The 23,210-nt window shown below is 30.8% G+C and overlaps 2 protein-coding genes across 2 annotated transcripts in view; both read right to left on the bottom strand.

Annotated features, from left to right (window-relative positions):
- The window catches only part of LOC102595858 (histone-lysine N-methyltransferase ASHH2-like), a 34,731-nt gene extending 29,776 nt beyond the window's left edge, over positions 1-4,955 (bottom strand). Inside the window, exons 1-3 of the mRNA XM_006365875.2 lie at positions 4,738-4,955; positions 1,578-3,395; positions 1,260-1,467 (exon numbers count right to left, since the gene is read on the bottom strand). Of these exons, the coding sequence (XP_006365937.1) occupies positions 1,260-1,467; positions 1,578-3,267 (1,898 nt within the window). The 5' untranslated portion in view covers positions 3,268-3,395; positions 4,738-4,955. The remainder of the gene's footprint in view (positions 1-1,259; positions 1,468-1,577; positions 3,396-4,737) is intronic.
- Positions 4,956-11,134: 6,179 nt separating this feature from the next.
- LOC102595522 (floral homeotic protein PMADS 2) lies at positions 11,135-14,457 on the bottom strand. Its single transcript, XM_006365874.2, has 7 exons — positions 14,103-14,457; positions 13,933-13,999; positions 12,680-12,741; positions 12,502-12,601; positions 12,352-12,381; positions 12,107-12,151; positions 11,135-11,463 (listed from the first exon to the last, which is right to left on the bottom strand). Exons 1-7 carry the CDS (start codon positions 14,288-14,290, stop codon positions 11,308-11,310), a joined length of 648 nt encoding a protein of 215 aa, XP_006365936.1. The 5' UTR covers positions 14,291-14,457; the 3' UTR covers positions 11,135-11,307.
- Positions 14,458-23,210: the final 8,753 nt, after the last annotated feature.

Here is a 23,210-nt window from a genome sequence, read left to right as displayed (position 1 = left end):
CCCCCCACCCCACCCCACCCCCCCACCCCTTCTGAGAAATTGCTTATTACCCTGACTAAAGGAGCTAATAGTCATCTGATGCTTAGTTTTAACAGATTCACTTAATTCTGCAGAAGCAATATGAAACCATCACCTCAGTGTTCCGACAGCAAACAGCCAGCAATACAGAAGAATTTTGGATGCACTCAAATGATAAGTTTTTATAAGTCAATAAACAAGAGAAGGGAAAATTTTCCAATATTAATAAAATAACATTAGCTTATCAAAAAGAATAAGTAAAAGAACAAAAGAAAGGAAAGTAAGAGAGACACAATAAGTTGCCTATTTGGCCAAAAACAGTTTGATAAGCATGCACCTCAGGATTTTGTTTTCAGTAATATAGCATGTCACCAGTTACAATGATCTATATTCTCTACAAGCTAAACTTTACATGTGAGGCAAATTCTCTCGGCAGTAGCTTAAACAAGTGAGTGAGTGCAATGCCCCTTCATCAAGAATAAAATGGTGTAATTGTTTACGTTAATGGATTGAATCCTTACAACTTGTGTAAGAATAAAATGATGTTAATTGTTTAGCTCTTTATTATTTTTGGTGTAAATAGGAAGTGCTAGCACAAACAGAAGATATTTTGATGTTTTAGATTATTTGTTTAAAGAAGAGTACAAACAGAAACTCTAGTGGTAAGTTGTAATACTTTTGGAGGGGGATTACAATTCTGATGTAGTATACCTGTGGATATACAGTTGAAAAGTTACCATTCTCCAAAAAAATGGAAATAAAGAAGTATCACTGTAACAGTGCTTTTACAATGAAAAGAGCAGATATACAACAAGGCTCCTACAGCTTTAAGCGAGAAGCGACCTCTAAGTAAACCCCACAAATTTACAGAAAATACAAAGACTAACATATAGGAGATATAGTGCCTATACCAATAAAAATCTAATTGACTTTTTCAATCTAAGCATGCATAAGTCTAGAACATATAGAATCACCATAGCATCTAATCACACAAAGGAAGGCTGACTTTTATGGTGCTCCACAGAAGCTAGGGAATGGATCTTACTAGTTTTTGAATTACAGCAGGGAAATATAACGCATGCATAGACACATAACAAACATATGCGAGTGAGCGCACACATGACACATAATTGGGAAGTGTGATCTAGCCATAGTCCACCAAGAAAAAACTAACTGGAAACAGAAGAGTATACTATTGGCACATCTGTGATCTGGAGATTAGGTGAGCATATATCACATACCATCTGCAGTTTGTTTCTTCAATTTGATCAGCAAGCAAGGAAGGTATACGCCTCCATTTGAGGCAATCATCACACTGCACCCAAGCATTTCTTGGTGACAAGAGACGCTCACCTATCTCACTCTGCAGAATCTCCATGTTTGAAATGCCTCCATCTAAACTTCTCTTTTCAAAGACAACTTGTCCAAGCTCAGATGCTATTCCATTCTCTACAACATTAGTTAATATAGTCACTGAATACTACAATGTACCAAGGTTAGCTTACATAAATTGAACTTTAAAAGCTCAATTTTATTATTACCGAATCATCTGACAATACCTGTTCCTGAGTGCTGTCTCACTTCACCTAAACACTCAACAGGGTCACTTTTGTGCTTCACGTCATGCATGATGTCTTCCTTTTCTTTGTTCCCCTTCTTTTTACTACCTCTTCCTTTTGACAAATTTGGGACTTCTGGCCTGCACTTTCCTGATTCCTTCGGTCTCCCCTCTTTAGACACATTTTGCTCATCAGGAGAGGATACCAATTTCTCTGACAACCCTGACTCTGGAGACTCAGTGCCAACACTGGAACAATGATTTCCCTCTGGATCACTTTCAGGATTTGAGGAAGCACACGAGATTCCCAAGCTTGACACTCCTGAACAACGAAGCAGTTCTCCTGAAAATATCACAGTGCTGAACATGTTGCCCGTCCCATTTCCAGCTGTAGTTAAAACAGAAGTATCGGAACAAGACAAACCATCCCTTTGTTTTTCTCCGTGCATGAGATTCCCAAATACTTCTGCATTGCTCATACTTTCTGGACTAGGCAAATCTTTCACCCCAGAATTGGAAATCTTTGGGAGCCTCTCTTTTTTCCTTCCTTTTTTACAGCTCTTCTCATGCATCCTCAAAATTGGAGCATCCACAGGAACAGCACATGGCTTAGACAAAGTCAAATCATGAAACTCTTCTGGAACATCGATTGGAGTATCAGGAATTAGGTTGATGACTTCTGAATCAGGTGAAGTTCCAGGATCCGAGAACCTGTTATTGATCGATCTTCCATCCTGGGAAGGTGACTCAACATGACAAACTAAAGTCTTATCAGCTAGATCTTGAACTGCGCTTTTTTCAGGTTGGCATCCTTCTGATAAAGAAACATAGTCATTATCCAAATTTCCATTGCAACCATGGAACTGCACACTTAGCACCTCCTCTCCAAACCTATCATCAACTTCGCTGGCAATTTTGGGCATTTCTTTCAATTCTTCTCTAGCATTACAGTTTTTGTTAGTATCATTATCAATAAGAGGAATAACATCCATCAGACAATGTGAACCGAATTTCACCTTCAAGGAAATCGGGCCAGTTGGAATGGAGCTTTTACCCTTTGATTTCCGTGACTTTCGATCGATCTGCTTCTTACCGTGTTTCTTATTTCCGCTACCACCTTTTTTTGCTATTCTTAAATTTTTCTGCTTCCCCGAAGCTATCTCAAGCCTGACATTACGTTCTAAATATTGCACCGTATTTTCTAACAAACCCCAGACCGAAGTACGAGCTTGTTTACTGAAATAGCTTCTCCTCTTTCTTGTAATCTGCAAAGAACTAAGATCTATGGATGTTTTTTTAATGGCTATTCTCCTGCCATTTCTTGCTGGTACTGTAGCCAAACTCTGGCTTAACTTGCTGTTGCGCCCACTCCTTCTCCGAGGAGCAATGCATGCATTGTCAGGGCATTCACTTTCAGAAGCATTATCAGTTTCTACAGTATCTTTGCCTTTATCATCCTCCTTTTGTGACAACTCAGTTATGCTAATTGAGTCAGAAACATTCTCCAGAACATCAGTCCCTGAAACATCAAGTGTGACCGCTCTCTGAGACACATCAGCAGATCTTATCTCAAAGGGTTGAGGTGATTGCAAAGAGACAGATAAGTTTTCAGTTGTGCAATTGGGATCCATGGCATATGTACTCTGCCCAAAATCGCAGACATTGTCTGCTGTTGATATCTGGGAAAGCATAACAACAGTTTTACAGCAATGTTCAAAGAAAGCATAGGCCCCAATGATAATTCCTCCTTATACCAGTACAAGTCAAGAACTAACTGCCATGCAAAGATATGCTTGCATCAGAAATTCACTGAAGTGATCTGTAAGAGCAAATGATAGTTATATTAATTAGAAAAGCATTCATAATCTTCATCAAACAAGTCTTGAAGTAATCATACACACAGAAATGATGGGAATTGTAAATAGAGAGAAATTCCCACCAAATTAAGGGGGGGGATGCTATAATATGGACAAGAAACCCACCACCATAAACAATAAAGATGTCACAAAACATAGCTATGATGTCAAGGATATAATCAAGTTACCAGGTATGAGAAGGAAGAGTGAGCTATTCTGTTTTCTTTCTTAAATGGTAGTAGGTGATCATTCCATTCCACCACTAGGCCTCACCCTTGAGGGCAAGTCAATCACCTACTACTACATTGCATGTTTGCAATAGAGTTATGGTTCTAGTCTACTCCATGAGGTGAGTTTGATGACAAGCAGTTGGATGTAGAAAGAGAAGAGTTGTGGAAGATTGCTCATCTTTTAGTTTTCGACTGATTAGGAGAAAGAAAAAAGAGAATCTTTTAGGATACAAAAACTCCCTAGTGAAAAGCTAATTGCTTTCGTTTCTCCACTTATTCTTTTGGTCCAGAAAGTATGCTTCCTGTATCATGTAATGATTAAATCTCGTGGAGTCTGATGTAACAGCGTACTTTGGTAATGTATCACTATCTTGGTGGAACATTAATGAAATATTTTAAAATTAACAGAGAACCCGGTGCATACACATGCTAAAGGAAGCTTCAGCAATTAAACAGTGCATAACCCAATACTTACAGATCTGCTAAATATTAATTAAAATAATGCGCCCAACACTTTCCAACACCCACCCGACCTAAAAATACTGTTGAAACATCTTGCACAAGCACATATATACAACTTCAATTTTAATAAAAAATTTGTCCTACACTTATTTTTTGTGCCTAGCTGGGACTAAGACCTAGCAGAGTCAACTAAGCTAGGTGTTCTCCAATCTGCATAACCCGTGGCGGCAGAGTTACTCACCGCCTCTACGGACTAGAGGGTGATCACCAAGCCCATTAAAGTTGACATGATCACTTACTACATTGAGCTTGATAACCGAACGCCGGAAAAACAAAAAAAATGTTTAGTTTTAGTAAACGGAAGCTTAATGCCGGCACAGATAACAACTCGTATGTACAGGGAAAACTGAAAAGTAACACATCCCCGTTTTTTCCCCAGAAAATCCCGAAAGCGAAAGAGTAGATACAGCAATAAAAGCAAACCCTAGGCAGCTAACATCAAAATCCCTAAAATCAAAGCGCCAACACCAATGCAGATACATACATATACCTAACTGCCACAAAATCAAAAAAAAAATACAGAAAAAGGAAGAATCAACAATAAAGATCATACCTGGTGAAATTGAAGAAGCTGTTGAGGAACAGTAAGAAGGCCAATTTCAGCAAATAAACATAGAAGTATCTCTCTAGGTTTTTAGAGAGAGAATGGATATTTATTGTGGCGTTTTCTAGAGAGAGAAAGAGGAATCACTTTGGGTCAGCAAACGGTTTTTAAGAGTTGGCGAAAGAGAGAAATGGCTCCGGCGGAACTCATTTCAGCTTTTCTTCACCTTTTTCTATTTTATTTTGTTTTATCCGACTATTATTAATATTGGGCTCTAAATACTGAGTAATTATTTTCCGAAACACGAAGTCAACCTTATTACTTTTATATGTTTTAAAAATATAAAATTCAGATAATTAAAAATTACTACTCCTATAAAATGATACATTCTAATATACTTTTATAGTCTAAAATATTTTAAAATATCAAAAGACAAAGACGAATTAGTAATACATTCATGCACTGATAACAATAACTAGTAAAACTTTAACATATTACTCCTTTTGATTTTTTTTATTTGAAATTGAAATACATTGAACACGATAATTTTAATCATAATATATACTTGATAAAATTGTGTTTTTCTCCTATAAAGAGTAATCAATAATTTAATATCTTTTTGGAATAGCAAATGTGAAATTAATTTGTAATAAGTTACTCTTAACTTTGTTTTTTTGTAAAATTAAAGTAATAAATGTATCGTGATGAAGAATTATTTAAAGTTTTTTTATTTTCAATTATAAATTTTGAAGTTTAACTCTTAAAAATATAAAAATTACCTATTGAAAGTGTTATCATTAACAATGTATGTACATGCAAATTCGTATTTAGATATATTATAATGTGAATATTGAATACAGATGAAAGAAATATGTAAATTCGTATTTAGAAATATTATATAGATATCGAATAGAGATGAAAGAAAAAATGTATAAAAGCAACATATGGACTTTTTTAGTACTACAATGATTTTTCTGTTTGTACTTCTTTTAGCATATGGGTGATTCAATGACACATGGCATATTTAGGGGATAGTAATATCTTCGCCACTTTTTTGTTTTTTTCCTTTTTTTGTTTTAGTTTTGACCGGTAGCCAGAAAAGGTTTTGATTTAAAGGTGTGTTTGGTATAGTGAAAATATTTTTCATAAAAAAAAAATATCAAAAAAGTGGATTTTTTATTTATTCTTAATATTTTATTAGAAAGTAAAAAATATATTTTAAAAATATTTATATGTTATTTAGCGAAATGGAATAAAGAGTGGAGTTGGAGACTAGCAGGGGTGGGATGATCAAAGGATGGGGGATTGGGTAGGTGAGAAATGACAATAAATTTAAAATGAAATTTATGTAACTTGTTTTCTTTAATTTCATTAGATAAGTCAATTTTTTAGAAAAAAAATTAATATTTTTTAATCAATTCAAACATAAAGAAACATTGAAAAATATTTTCCTACCTACCAAACACACCCTGCTTATTTTCTTTTCTGAGTTTAATAATGGAATGTACTCTCAGCTTTGACCCAAAGTCATTGTTTGATTTACAATCTTTAAAATGGAATGATAATGAAGCGGGACAGATTAAATTAACATTTAACTATAAATTATGTACTAAATTTTAAAAAATTGTCTATGTATAAATATTTATATGGTCATAAATTTGATTAAAAATTAAATATTTTAAGTTTTCAAAAACTGAATTAAATTACTTTTTGGATTTTTGAGATTTATTACTCATAAAAAATTATTTAAAAAACAATAATTAAGTAAGATACATATTGAAATACAATTCTAAATTTCAAAAATCACAACTTTAATAATTTAAATTTTAACATTAAAATCTATGAGAAAATGAAAACGAAGTCATTCCCTGCTAAAGTTTTTCTCTTTTGACTATCTATCCTATTTGAATTTAATTTTGTTTTGCTTAGCTTATCCCTATTTAATCCCACTTTGCTTAGACCCTATTTTGAATTTAATTAATTTTTTCTTCCTACATTCTTCATTATTTGAACATGTAAAAGTGTATACAATTCTAAAATCAATTAAAATCTTAATTACTTGGAAAAAAAAATTCCTCGTGAATTAGGTCAACAGGCAAAAAAAAAAAAGAATAAATATAATTAAATCTTCAAAATACTTAATTGAAAAAATAATTTTTTCCAAATTCATCATATAAAATATATAATTAAGATTATTTTCAAGTTCACAAACTCTTAGAGTGCATAAATCTGTTTCAATAAAAAGAGCACAAGCAGTGAAAAGAAAAAAACATAAAATAAAGTATAATTGGTTATGTGTAGTAGTATTATATTAGAGTGTTAAAATACAAACTTGAAACAAGGAAGAAATATTTATAAAACAAAATATATTTCAAAAAAATTGTCATTAGTTATTTTTTATCTTTTTTATTCAATATCTCCCTCAGTATGTCATTTTATATATGGATTTATTTGTTTTAAAATACTAACTTAATAGTAGTCATTTTAAAAAAATTATATAACTACAGGGCCACTCTTCATTCTCTAAATTCTAGAAGACCAAAAGGTTTAATTTGGGTGATTGGATAGTACTTCCGGCATTTTTATTTATACGTCGTTCTTACTAAGAATAGATGTTTCTTAATAAAGTATTTGTCTTTTCACAAAACCAATACATAAATAACATTATTCTTTCTACTTTACCCTTGAGAGTTGTTAGCCTTAAAAGTATGAGTTTGACTAACATAGGAAAACTAAATGATTAATTCATGTTCATTGGTCAATCTAATTAATCAAAATAAATTAATTTATGTTCACTTATTGAAAACTTGACTTCAAGAGAACACTAAATAAAGATACAGTATAATGATAAACTTACATACTCCCTCCGTTCACTTTTATTTGTCATTGTTTGACTTGACACACCCATTAAAAAAGGAAATGGGTCTGATATAACACTTAACTTTGCAATTTAGAGTTGATATACTATTGTTACATAAGTGGCTCACATATGCCCCTACCATAACAAAATTGGCTCACATATACCCCTTACCGTTACAAAAAAAATGGCTCACATATACCCCTAGCGTTATAAAAGTGATAAAATTAACTATAAATTAATTTTTTGATTTTTAATATTTCAAAAAATCATGTATTTAATCTTTGTTCACACATAAATTATTTTTTGGCTTCTGATTATTCTTATTTGACTTTCTTATTCTTATTTCATTTATTTTCTTTCATTCTTTGGTGTAAAATAAGATATATATTTTTTGCAACTATATTGTAGTTTAGTTTTTATATATGTAAATTTTTCTAGGACATCTATGATAAATTTTATAAGAAAATAAGTGAAAAGAATAAATTTGACCATCAATATAATAAATTCAAATTAACTGTTGAATTAAAAAAGTAAAAAAATAATCGTTTGAGACCCCTCCATTGATTTTTTAAAAATAAAACTAATAATTCAAATATTATTTTTTTTTAACTTCAATTAAAGGAAAAAGGGTATATGTGAGTTGTTTGTATAATAATAAGAGTATATATGAGCCATTTTCAGAACGATGGATATATCAGCTCTAAATGATAAAGTTGATACCCATTTCCCTTAAAAAAATAATTATTGATATAAGTATTTTACTACCAAACTATCCCCTATTAAATGATGTTTAGTACTATATTGAATCTTGGAAAATGATTTGGAGAAAGAGTATTCAATGTTAAGGGTAACATAGAAAAATATAGTAGTAGTTTTATTTTCTTGACATGTCAAAAGTGACAAGTAAAAATGAAAATCTATTTTAGGAATAAGTAACAAGTAGAAGTGGACGGAGACAATAGTTTTTTAAAGAACGTGAAATCTGAAATGGTCACATATAAATAGAAACAGAGGAAGTAATTTCTTAATGGTTGTTAGAAGATTTGATAAAATACTTCCCCACTCCGTTCACTTTTACTTGTCACTTATTCTTAAAATAGATTTTAGTTTTACTTGTCACTTTTGACATATCAAAAAAAGAAAATAATTTTTTTCCATGTTTTATTCTCAACATTAAATATTTATTTTCCAAATTCATTTTTTAAGACATCATTTAATAGGAGATACTCTCTCTATCCCTAATTATTTGTCTACTTTTGAATTGACACACATATTAAGAAAATAATAATTGACATAGCGAGTTTATCATTTAACCCCTATTAATTATGAAGTGGATGAATTAAAAATTTAAGATTTTTAAGAAGTTCTACCTTTTTTCAAAGTAATTAATCGAAAGTACAATAGGAATTTTTTTTTGATTAATTCTTGATTTATCAAAATGGACAAATAAAAAAAAGATAATTTGATAAGTAATTAGGGATAGAAGAAATAGTTTGGTAAAATACTTATATCAGTAATTATTTTTTAGGTGTGTCAGCGATGGATTGCTATTTGAAAACACTTTCAATACAAAAAGAGCTCCTTCCGGCTCAAAATGTGACAAGTCAAAGTGAACGGAAGGAATACTCAATTCCAAAGCTCAAAACCCATTACTTGCTTTGTTTTAAAAAATGTCTTTAATTTTGGAAAACGTGTCCGCAAAATATTCCCAAAAATCCAGATTTTGGAAACCGCTTGAAAAAAAAACTCCCTATAGTTTCTTTTTAAATTTTAAACCAAATCCAAATTTCAAATATTCTTATATGAAAATTATTGGTAGCTTTTATGATATTTTTTATTTTCTTAATATTTAATAGGTACTATTAACAGTATATCAGTACGAAGATAATACTTTTTAAGAGCGTTATTTGTGATCTATATAGTTAAAATAAATTATATATGCTTTAAACAGATTAAATAGGTTTTGATATTGTAGAACTTCAATGAATTCAACAAATCACTCATGTGAAATAATAATAATAATAGGAAAAAGAAATTAATTAACAAAAATAAAAAAAAAGTTGGTCCAAAATTTTTATCAATCAAAGTCATTTAGTGAAATCCAAATCCGAGCAAAGTGATAATGATGGTGCAAGAGGAGACTTTCTTCTCAACTCTTTAAGAACTAAAATATGTGCTTATGTTTATAAGCATATAAAATTTCCTCCCTCACTAATGAGGAACAAAATTCACTTATAAACGTGACTTTTCAAATTCCATATTTCGTAATTTTATTTTTCGCTATTTCTCAATTCATATTGTACCTTATTTTTAAAAAGTTCAAACTTTAAAAGTATTTTATTTCTCCTTCTTTCCTCTATCCCCTCATTTTGTTTACTTTAATTTGTTGCTCTTGTTCGTAATTTTATTTTTCGCTATTTCTCAATTCATATTGTACCTTATTTTTAAAAAGTTCAAACTTTAAAAGTATTTTATTTCTCCTTCTTTCCTCTATCCCCTCATTTTGTTTACTTTAATTTGTTGCTCTTGAACTTTTTATTACTCTAATTTTACTTGCTTATAATAATAATTAGTTACCAACCTTTTACACGACTTTCAGGCTATTTCATATATACACATACTAATAAAAATTTATATATATAAAAAATTAAATCAATATTCGAAATACAAAGCTACAATTACATTACAACTTACAAGACAAACACAAAATATTAAGGGATGCAAAAAACGTTGTCTTTGTAACACTAATATTTCTTGCAATTTGAAAATATCTACACTCACCTCTTTTGTTTTAGTTTTTCGCAACAGCCAACAAATACTTTAATTTACTCATTATCAAGTCAAAGATTTGGAAATTTGAACAATTTTTCATTTAATTTTTTTTTTGTTATACTCACTAATTGTTACAAGCATCACTCTAATTTACAGTTTGTCACTCAACTTATTTTCAGACATGTGTATTCTAAAGAAAAAATAGATGTTGTAGCAACATAATCAAGAAAGCCTTACTGACTATAGGGGGACCCCTTCAATCTTCAGTACACTAAAGATGTATCCCTCTCTCTATATAGATTACAACTTTACTCCCTCCGTCCATCTTTAATTGTCCGATAGAATAAAAATAGTTATCTAATTTTACTTGTCTAGCTTAGAAAACTAAGAGATAATTTATCATTTTGTGTCCATTTTATCCTTGCTATTAATTACTACTATTCATTTTTCAATATTTTGATGACTTAAAATTAATAGGGCTGATATAGTAAAATTAAGCCTCCATTTGTATATTTTTTTAATAAGTGTGTTAAGTTAAACATGGACAAGTAAAAATGGACGAAAAGATTATATAAGTTCATGACGCTGGAATAACTAGGTTGATATTCTAGTACAAACCCTAGATATATAAACAAGTATATTCACTTCTAGTTTTCAGAATCCATCTAGACCAAAATAAAATTGAAAAAATGTACTGAGTAGATAGGTAAGTAGAATAATATATAAATATGTCACTACATTTCAGTACTTAATTAAAACCATGGGAAGAGCCCATAAAATTAAGTCAGTCCAACTATCAGGTAATAATTTCAACATGAAACAAAGTCTTAGCTAGTACTCATTACATCTAACTAGAGTTAATTAATTAGTGTTTCTAGCTAGTAGAAACCCAAATTAAAATTATTAGAGATCTTAATTTAAAGTGGGAATTAATTAATAATATAATGTTACATTCTTTCATGTAGATTTGGCTGCATTGGCTGAACTCGTAGGCCAAATGGCATCTGGTACTCATAATTATCCCTTTCTCTTTGATGATACACTTCTTCATGAATCCCTCTCATATTTCCACTTCCACCAATGGCTCCCATCTCCTTTTGGTGCTTTAGTATCCAAAAATATACAATTTGAAGAGACAAAATAGTTAAGCAAACATCTATTTTTAATTTGTTATTATGTACATTCAAATTTTATATTGATTTTATAAAATAACAAGTAGATATTGAAACAAGTACTTTTAGAGTTTTAATAGACTTGACAACTAATATGATGCTGAGGGAGTAAGTAGTAACATATAAAAAATATCTGAATTTCTAACTATACACACAACTCAATACTTAAGGGGTTTATATATTCCACTTTTAAAGGTTTAGAGGTAATAGAACTTCCATGAAGTATTTGTGTATAGTTGAAAATTCGGTAATAGACTGAGGTCATTTATTAGCTATTTTCTCGAGTAACATATAAAAACATTGTATAATTGTTTTTACTATATAAGCAGTGTGAAAATTGAAAACCTTCAATTCTTCACATGCATGTACATAACATATATATATAATATATATACATTGTCATATGGTGAAAAAGAGTTTTCACAATTAATTAATTCAGAAAGAGAGAATGCATGATGCACAAGAATTATATATTATAATAGTGATAAATAAAATTACTGTTGATAGTTTGTCATGTTTGTACATGCATGTACATGTGGCAAATTAATTAAGTTATGTTATAATGATGACTTACCAAAGCATATTGAAGTTGCTTATGTTCCTCCTCTAGAATTTGATCCTGATATATTTCCCACAAATAAATAGACATTAGTAACTTATATCTAAGTTACACAGATTCTAACACTTTCGATGTTACATTCGTGTCGGATTCGCCAAAAATATATTACTTTTGGCAAATTCAATACGCATTCTTTGACATTTTTGAAGAGTCCAAACAAACAGATTTATACCATGTATATTCGTTATTTGCACACTTACATTTTTCCTGACCATCCTCAAGATCTCAGACTGTCCAAGAGTAAATATGAAAACAAAAAGAAAAAAAAGGATATCAAAATCAAAGTATAATTAATTAAGACATGATATTCTTATTGATAAAAATTAGGGAAAATTAATTAATTAGTTAACCTGCTTGGCACTGATACTAGAAAGTCCATTTTGTAAGGCTTCTTCCATAATTATAAGCTCTTTGTGGGTCAGTTGATTGATATCTTCTCCTTTAAGGTGCCTGCACACAACACATACTCTTGTACATAAATAAAAATAATAATATAATATAATTAAATGAGAAAATTAAATTAATTACCTGAGCTTAACTTGCATACTGTCATTCTCTTTCTTGATTCTATCAATTTCATTGCTCAAGTTCTGTATTATTAAGCGTTTCCATTTATTCACAAAAGAGTAAATTGGTAATGCAAATTAATTATACTCAAGATTCAACAAGAGGTTACAAATATAAACATATGCAACTCATGTGCCATTTTTCAACTTGCTTCTTTTCGTGACTAAAATAAATTAATATATCAACCTTTGAGTAAAACCGTATAGCTTTTGAAATTCGGGGATAATGGATCCGCCTTTTTACCCTTCTTAACTTAAATATCATACTTAAGGCTCGTTTGGTTGAGAATAAGTTATTGCGTGGAATAAATATTTTGAGATTAATTACCAAAGGATTTTTATTCCATCCTCAATGTGAAATAAAAATAACACTACGTACAAACTCATCCCACAATTTATCCAAATCAAACATGGGAATAAACTCATCCTAAAATAAAATTCAAGATTAATTATCCCTTATTCCTCAAACCAAACGAGCCATTAGTTCGCATGATGCAAAGCTCAACTTGTTATAAAAGTATCTTTTTTACCCTTTCATCATGTAGTGAAACTGTAACGGGAAATCACTGATTTTGCAAGATACAATAAAAATTATTTTTAAAAAAAAGAAAATTATAATTATATTTACCAAAATATTGAGTAACGGTAGAAAGAAAATAGAAAACCAAAAAAAAAAAAAAAAGAGACAGATCAGATGATTTTGTGTTATTTTTTTGCTAAATACAATCAGAATTTGAATATACATACCAGTGAAATCTCACAAGTGGAGTTTAGAGAAAATAAAGTGTACACAGATCTTACACTATCTCAAGTAGAGAGACGGTTTTCGACTCAAGTGCCAACAAATCTAATCAAAATTTCTTTCTTCTTTTTTTTTTTTAAAAAAAAAAAACTATATTTATATGTACCAAAAAGTTGACTAACAGTACAAAGAAATTGCATTAAAAAAGAAAACCAAAAAAAAAAGAAAAAAAGAGAGATCAGATGATTTTGTGTTTTTTTTTTTTTCCAGATCTATTGATAGATGTAACATCTCATACATAATTTCTGCTCCTTATTATCCATCCTTAAAGAAGCATTCATAATATTCAGTAAAAATAGGGATCTACAAAGCTACACAAACATCCTATTTCTAGATCTACTCCTAAATTTCATGTTTCAACTCATTTAACATAATTTTAGCAACAAAAAAAAACATGTACAATTTAATTATACCTCATGTTTAGCATCCCATAGTCTCCTCCCAGAAGCTTTTTGATAACCATCAAGCATATCACTTAACCTTAATATTATCAACAAAAAAAAGAGAGTATAATTTCAACAAGCTAAGAATCATAAAAAAATAGGTTTTTTATTTTGAATAATTTGAAGGAAACATGACTTACGTAGTAGAAGGGCTACAATATTCATGCATCTTGCCAGAACTAGCAAAGATTATAAGTGAAACCTTAGCTTCACAAAGAACAGTAATTTCTTTAGCTTTCTTGATTATACCATTTCTTCTTTTTGAATAAGTTACTTGCCTGTTGTTTGTGTTTTCTATTCTCTTAATCTCTATTTTCCCTCTCCCCATGATCACCTATTCTTCTTCTTGAAATTGAATATAAGTTGGAATAAAGAGCTAAGAAGAAGAAGAAGATATAGAGGAAAATAATTAATGGTATTTTCTATTAGAGGTTTGGTAGACCAGAAACTTTATATTTTCTCAGCAAAGTAGGGTTTTTTATGGGCATTTGACAATGCCAAACCACTGATTAATATCTTGTCCTTTGATACTAGCTTTATTGGCTTGTTAAATGAAACATAAAAAAACATCTTACCCCTATGTTACACTTTTTTATCCTTAGGTTTTTCCTTTCCATTGTCTAATTAATTAACAAAGTTTTAATAATTATAGTAGTTTTTATTAAGATTAAAATATTTTGAATTGAATACTCATCTAAGATGTTCATAAGATTTAGGTAACTAAATCTAAATATAAAAAAATGTCTTTAAAATTATACGACGATTGGTGGTGGTGATGACTAGCGTAGTGGTTGTCGGTGTTGATTGAGAATGGTATTGGCTAATGGTGTTGTGAGTATTAGCTTGTGGTGATGGCAACTAATAGTAGTGGTTGATGATGGTAGTTAGGGGTGGTGACTGATAATTGTGGTGGACTATATAGTGAAGACTAATAATGTTGGTACCCTTCGGAGTGGTCCAGTGGTTTGGGCTTGAGACTTCCATATAAGAGGTCTTAATTTCGAAATTTCTTACCAGCGAAAGCAAGGGGTTTGCCGTCTGGGTTGAGCTCGTCGTACCGAGCTTGCCTAGTGCGGGTTACCTTTCCTGTGTGGTTTACAAGTCATTGCATATTGCATAGGAGCGGTGGCTTTACCCTGTGCGTATACTCAAAGAGTAGCGACTGCGGGTTTTCCTTGTCATAAAAAAAAGACTAATAATATTGGTTATTGACGATATATTAATGTTGGTGATTGACGATATATAGTCGTTACAGATGATGATGGTTGTCTATAGTGATTGATGTAGTTATTATGTGGTAATGGTGGTTGGTGGTGATGATAAAAAATGATAGACTAGTGTGTTAATGACTAATTGTAGTGATTAATAATATCGATTGTGACTCAGGATAATCGTTATGGGTGATGGTAGATATTGGTCTATTGCAACGATGCCGACAATAGTTGATAACAATGTTTTCAAAAATGTTTTTGGGGTGAGTCCCAGAGCAAGTCTCGGGGTGGGGTGTACCAAAAACGCTCCGGGGCGTAAATTAAAGACGTAGATTCATAAAGCGTAAGTCCTAAAATTTTAGGCGTAAGTCCCGAGCATAAAAACGTAATTGTGGGGGTAAAAATATACATCATGCGTTTTAAATTTATTTTTTGAACCTTTTTTGCTTTAAATCATACTCATTTTTATCATTGGTGTAATGATATTTCTCAAATAGTAATTATAATAGATTTTTTCTTCATTATTGATTATTAATACTTATCTCAAATAAAAATCATAAATCATTGAAAAGTTTACTTTTGCTTATTTTATTAGTAATAAAACTATAAAATTGAATATACATGAAACTACGCCTCGTAGTGTTAGGGTTTCCCTGATTTTCTTTCCTTATTTGAAGTTTATTTATTTCCTTAAAGAAAAGTCAAAGTATTACCATAAATACTTGAACTTTTTCTGAAAGGAAAATATAATTTTCTTCCATATTTGGTTTATTCTTTCCTTAGAGGAATATTTTGGAGATCTATAAATTGAAGTTCTGTATTCTCATAGCATAACACAATAGAATCCACAATGTAGTCGTTTAATGAGTTTTTGTGTATGGGGAGATTTAATCTCTCAACAGTTTTAATATTTTTTCTTTATATTATTTTTCATATAATAATATTAGTTTTTAGTATAAGTTTTTGTCATTTAATTTATCAATCATATTATTTGCAATTGTAAGCTTCCGCATGACGCCCTAATCACCCTTCAAAACCCAACAAGTGGTATCAAAGCACATGGTCCAACGATCCCATGGTCCGACGGTCCTATGGTTCAATGATCTAATGTTTGACTGAGGTTGAAGACAGGTTCAAGTGGTTTCAAATCAATTTGCAACAAATTTGATGATAATGAAGATTTTTTTGCTACTACATGTGGAGAAAAAAAAATCAAATATATTTTCAACAATATCCTGCTGCTTCATCCTTTAAACAAAATCAATTTTCAACTCATGCTTATTTTATAGCATGGGCTCCAACTTTCAACCCCTGCAAACTTTAATGCTCGGGCTCCACTTTTAACTCATGTATCTTTACTTTTAACGCATGAGCTCCACTTTTAACTCATGCATCTTACTTTTAACGCATGAGCTCCACTTTCAACTCATGCATATTACTTTAAACGCATGAGCTCCACTTTCAATCCTGTTCATCACTTTTAACACAGGGCTCCAATTTTAACCCATATCAATTTTTAAATCATGGTAAGCAGCAGTGATACATGAAGATTGTGTGAAAAAAAGAGGATCAAGATTATGATGCAAGAAAATTCAAGCCAAAAGGGGAGATTTGTTAGGGTTTTGTCCTGATTTTCTTACCTTATTTGAAGTTTATTTATTTCCTTAAAGAAAAGTCAAAGTATTACCATAAATACTTGAACTTTTTCTGAAAGGAAAAATAATTTTCTTCCATATTTGGTTTATTCTTTCCTTAGAGGAATATTTTTGGAGATCTATAAATTGAAGTTCTGTATTCTCATAGCATAACACAATAGAATCCACAATGTAGTCGTTTAATGTAGTTTTGTTTATGGGGAGATTTAATCTCTCAACAGTTTTAATATTTTTTTCTTTATATTAGTTTTCATATAATAATATTAGTTTTTAGTATAAGTTTTTGTCATTTAATTTATCAATCATATTATTTGCAATTGTAAGCTTCCGCATGACGCCCTAATCACCCTTCAAAACCCAACACGTAGATTCACGGGACTTACGCCCCGTGTCTCGGGACTTACGCCCCGTGTCTCGGGACTTATGCCTCGCCCTGTACGGTATAAAATGCATCGCCTCACTCCCCCGCCTTTTAAAACACTAATTGATAATGATGGAAAATGGTGGTACGCGTAAATGGATGTAATTAGTGAGTCATATATCATCTTTAATTTGCATAATTTCTTTAATAAAAAATTAAACTTAATGATATTACAACTTTGTTACACAGATCTATTTAACTTACCAAGGGGTTGAATGACATAAAAAAAAAAAACAAATGCACATGGTTAAGATATGAATAACAAATTAAGATTCATATATAAAAAGCAAATAGAATAAATAAGGATTAAATATTGACATAGTTGTTTTTAACAAACACTTTAAAAGAGTCATCTTAAAATTATTTTTTCTTCTCTTCCAATTGATCACGGTATTGATAAAGACCAAAAAAACCTTTTGATCATTACTTAGAAGATATAATACTACTTCTTACCCCTAAGCCTAAACGAGTATTTCCTCCGTTTCAATTTAATTATCTTTTTTTTTTATCCTATCTCAATATTTTTTTCTATATTTAACAAGTTGAGAATCCAAACATTCTACATGTAAGTTCAAAATTATAAGATTTAAAAAATATTTCAATACATTACACATATCTTTAATTAATATAGGATCGCAAAATTATAAAATCTCTTTTTATTTTTAAACTACATGTTCAATCAAACTAAGATACTTAAATTGAGACGAAAGGAATATTGTAACCTCGTTTAGTTTGAACGTGTTAAAGGGTCTAGTCTTTATCAAAAGGATATAGTGTAAAAATGTAGAATATATGTAAGTTGGAATTTGATCGACAACTTTCGTATAATTTTGAATATAACCTAGATCTTGCAAGAGTCTTGTCTAGGTGCCTTGAATAAATGAAATTAATCCAATCTAAACCATCAAATCAAAATCAAAATGTTTTGTCTTGTTATAGTAGTAATAGGTTTGAAAGGGTCAAAGAGGGAAAAATTTCTTAAAATGTCTATATCCATCAAATGAAGGAAAATTCTGAGATAAAAAATCAAACAAAAGACCAAGAATATTAGTTGTAGACCTAGGTTTAGGTTTTGATTGATGTCCTAATGTTTAATTGCATTGGGTTTTGGCAAAAACTCAATCATTTGCCTTGTGGACAATTTTATGTGTGTTGGTCCAAAAAGTAGTCTGGACAAACAAGTTCTTCAGCTTCTTGGAAAATCAAATAGTGCATGGAGATTTGTATGTCAAAGAGTTATAAAAATAAGAGAAAAGACATAAAGTCACCACTGAAGTTGTCTCAAATTTTTGAAAAGACATCTAACTTTGCGGGTGTCCTATTACCCCATTGAACAACTTCAAAATAGTATGTATACCCTATTTTTCACCCAATACCACTTATACAAAAATGTTTGTATGTTACGCACTAATAGTTACTTGTCACGTGTTAAAAATAATTTAAAAATATTTTTATCTGATTTCTTTGCCTTTCTTTTTTTTTTTTCTTTTTTTCTTTTTCTCTTTTTTCTTCGCCTCAACTATGTTCTTCTGCCATTTCCTTCCCGCTGCAATAATCGTCAAACCCGTTGTGGCGGGGCAGATTTCGCGGCATCACTATCAATTATTTGTCAAACTACCATCAATTAATTTATTTATCAAAATAAACACCGTCAAATAATCAAAATTTAAATACTCAAAATATCACCAAGTCAAATCTGACATTTAAATCACCACCTTCTCCAACTTCTTACTCCTAAATTGAGTTTTCCATAGTTTAACTACTCCCAACTTCCAATCTTGATTTGTAGGAGGAAAAAAATCACTAAACTAATTTTATTTTATTTTTAAAAAAAGAATAAGAATGAACACAATAACATTAGTTTTTAAAAAAACAAAAACCAAAAAGGAAAAAGAGAAAACGAAAAAAAAAATGAAGGAAGCCATGGATGCTCAAGAAATATGGGTAAGTTAATGATGGTAGGGAAGATGAGAAAAAAGATTGAAAAAATTAAAAACTATTCCTAATAAAGTTTAAAAAAAATTAATACATGGGTTTTATATTTTTTTTCAAAATAAGTCAAATTGGGAGTGCCACATGGCAATTTTACATTGGTTTGAAGTTGTATCAAGGGTCCTTCACGAACCCATATTTTGTGACGACACAAGTGGTGTTAAAATTAATCAAAAAGGTATATTTATTGTGGATTTAGATAGTTTTGTGGGGTAATAGGACACTCGCAAAGTTAAGGTGTCTTTTTGAAAATTCGAAACAACTTCAATAGTCACTTTATGTCTTTTCTCTAAAAATAAACATATAAAATAAAACAAGCTTTTGTTTTTATTTCTAAAAGAATATTATAAGCTAATAATATGTTTATTTATATTTTAAATAAAAGATATTGAAGTTTTTATTCTTTTCCTAACTAATATATTAGTGGGGTATATTATATGCGGAAAAAACACCTTATATAGGTGGTTGCTTATAACAAAGGGACCTCTGACTTCAAGATTAATCAGTGTTTGTGTTTGATCTCATAACAAATTTAAATGTATTATTTTTTGGTGAAACAGTTTGACGCCCACCATAGGGGCCAAGATTTGTGAATTGTGATATTAGTTTAACTTACTGCTCTACTTACTCAACTTACTCAACTTAGATCTACTTGTTTTTCAAATATAACTCATGGCAATCGTGCATGAAAGAGATCATAATATTTTGTGACATTTTTTGTTTCTTATCTATTTTATAATTATAACTAATGATAGTTGACGTATTTCGATAATTTCCCTCATGAATATGTTTGGTGATATTTTCAACAACTAGATCTCTCTCCAAATCATTTTAGACTGAATCGACGAGATTTGAATAATTGGTCTAAAATCATTCATTAAGGAAGATGAATTATTGTAGTCTGTAGTGCATATACACAAAAATATAGAGAGACGAGCAAGATTGGGGAGATCCAGATACATGCGAATCACACTAGATACATGCACTACAAATACCATATACACATATATCTGGTGTGATTCGCATGTATCAGGGATACCAAATACATGGGAGAGTGGCAAGCGAGATGGGAGAGAGGCGAGGGAGGTGAGCGAGATTTGTTATGTATCTCAGATACATGCGAATCCACTTTGATACAATGTATCTAGAACAAATTACACCTAATTTTGACCACATGTATCCGAGATACATGTATCTAGACGTATCTAGCTAGAGACATTAAAATATGATAAGATACGTAATATTATAAACTAAAGTATATTTAAATAACTAACTCCTAAACTAGTAGGATTTAGTAAGTTTTCCTCTTCTTTTTTATCACTTGTACAATTATATAAGAAGCCCATTTTCTTTAATGGACATTGGCTATAACTAATGTAAACAATTCTCTTGAATTGTCCATTTGTGTAAACCATATGAAACTCAAGAAAAATGTTAAATTTGATTTTGTCAAGACTAGCTTCACTCATCACATAAATTATTTTGGGACAGGAATAAAATATACCCTCGAATTTTGTGATTTGGAGGGGATATACCCCTCTAATCTGGTCCAACCACTCTTCTATTTAGTCTTCATCCCAATGATTTAAACACAGGATGCTAGCTTATTCGATTAAAAAAGATTTTTATTAGGACCACAAAATGATGACCGAATAAAAGAGGGATCATTTTTCTCCCAATTGGATAGGATCTAAAGGGGTAAAAAATGGTTAAGGTGATTTTTTAAGTCACATGATATTTTTGAAATTTTAAAAATAATATTAGGATTTTTTTCCAGAAAGGGTTAAAATATTTTCAACTTTTGTGTTTTAGCTAACTTTGTCCTTCATTATACTATCCGACTATTTTCCCTCTTTTTTTTTAATTTAGTAAAAATAAGTTTGTTAACGGAAAGGATATTTATGCATTATTTGTTAGAGAATAAGAATATATATACATCATTTTATTAATACGGGACATATCAATTCTAAATCATAAAATTGTGGATATATTTACCTTATTTTCCTTTTAAATTAGATAAAATATCCAAGAATTTAAAAATAAATTGAATGACTAAGAGACATATCTAGTGGGACACGAGGTCCATTGACATCCTAGTCCATTTATTTATCACTGCTTTCACTATTGCTTAGCTATTACCTATGTTTGCTTGATTTACTCTTAAGCAAACTAGATTGAAGATAGTAGAAGATAGTAGACTATACGGGTCCTACGATAGATATTGAATTATTTATTAAGATCAAAATTTCAAGTATCATAATTTAGATCTTATGATATTTGATATACAGTTTTTAAAAAGTTTGATATTTGATATAATATTTAGTATTTATAAGAAAAATATTATCAAAATGTTGAATAATGTATTGAAGTATATAATTACTTATAAAATTCACAAATGCACGCACGCATATATATATAATATTAGCAAATATATAAAATAGTACTAACTAGTTATTTAGATGTTGAAACTTTGACTACTCTATCTTCATTCAAATGTTCTTTTTGGGTGGTTAATTAACAAAGAGAGTTTATACTTTATTTTATTTTTTTGATATAATTGAGACATTTGTAGAAAAGCCGAAGTCATACTAATTATTATCATATGAATATATATAAGTTGAAGTTGACCAAACTATTGTCACCGATTTACCGTATCGCAAAATATTGAAATTGAACTTTTATATATCAATCTATTTTAAATTAATTTAATATAATAATAATATAGTATTTTAAAAAGTTATAAACCAAGACTACTTATGTTATTCAGAATGGGGTGCTCCAAAGTAATCCGGTAGCAGAATTGACACTTCCAATCCTATATGATTTCACTTGAATAACTAATATCAAATTTATGAGATTTTTTAAAAAGCAAGCAAATTTGAAAAGGCAAAAGCAATATATGATATTTTCTTTGAAAATTTTAATCTTATTCAAAATTTTGTTAGAAAGTACTCTCTCAATTCCTATTTAATTGTCATCATTTTAAGTTTTACGTCTCTTAAAAAACTTAGGTAAGCTTATCATTATATCAACAACAACAATATACCCAGTGAAATCCCACTAGGTGGGGTCTGGGGAGGATAGAGTGTACGCAGACCTTACCACTACCTCGTGAAGGTAGAGAGGCTGTTTCCGAAAGACCCTCAGCTCAAGTACATCAAATCCAAGTAAAAGCAGTGTATAAAACATAACATCCAATAAGAAAGATGGTATATAATCAACAAAGGAGACACTAACATCAATAAAATGATGTGAGAAGTGAAATGCAGTAAACAACATAAGGCTATAGGTATCACAGACAAGAACTGCAAGTGCAAGGCTAGGACTACTACAAACGCTAACAACCCATACCCTCGCAAAGGAAAGACAACACGTTAACCCTACTAACCTTTAACCTTAATACGCGACCTCCACTCCTTTCTATCTAGAATTTCATGTCCTCGGTAATGTGTAGCTGGGCCAAGTCCTGTCTAATCACCTCTCCCCAATACTTCTTGGGCCTACCTCTACCCCTCCGCGTACCCTCTACTACCAGCCCCTCGCACCTCCTCACTGGGGCGTCCGCGCCCCGTCTCTTCACATGTCCAAACCATCTCAGTCTCGCTTCCCTCAGCTTGTCCACCACAGAGGCCACTCCCACCTTCTCCCGGATAACTTCATTCTTAATCCTATCACTCCTAGTATGTCCACACATCCATCTCAACATCCTCATCTCCGCAACATGCATTTTCTGAACATGTGAGTTCTTGACTGGCCAACACTCCGCTCCATACAACAAGGCCGGTCTAACTACCACTCTGTAGAACTTACCTTTAAGTTTAGGCGGGATTTTCTTATCACACAAGACTCCAGAGGCAAGCCTCCATTTCATCCAAGCAACCCCAATGCGATGTGTGACATCATCGTCTATGTCACCACTTCCTTGGATTACAGACCCAAGATACTTAAAACTTTCTTTCTTAGGAATGA

The sequence above is a fragment of the Solanum tuberosum genome, unplaced genomic scaffold (assembly GCF_000226075.1).
Source record: "Solanum tuberosum cultivar DM 1-3 516 R44 unplaced genomic scaffold, SolTub_3.0 scf00579, whole genome shotgun sequence".
NCBI lineage: Eukaryota > Viridiplantae > Streptophyta > Magnoliopsida > Solanales > Solanaceae > Solanum > Solanum tuberosum.
The sequence above is the reverse complement of the archived record's forward strand: the minus strand, read 5'-3'. Positions and strand labels throughout refer to the sequence as shown.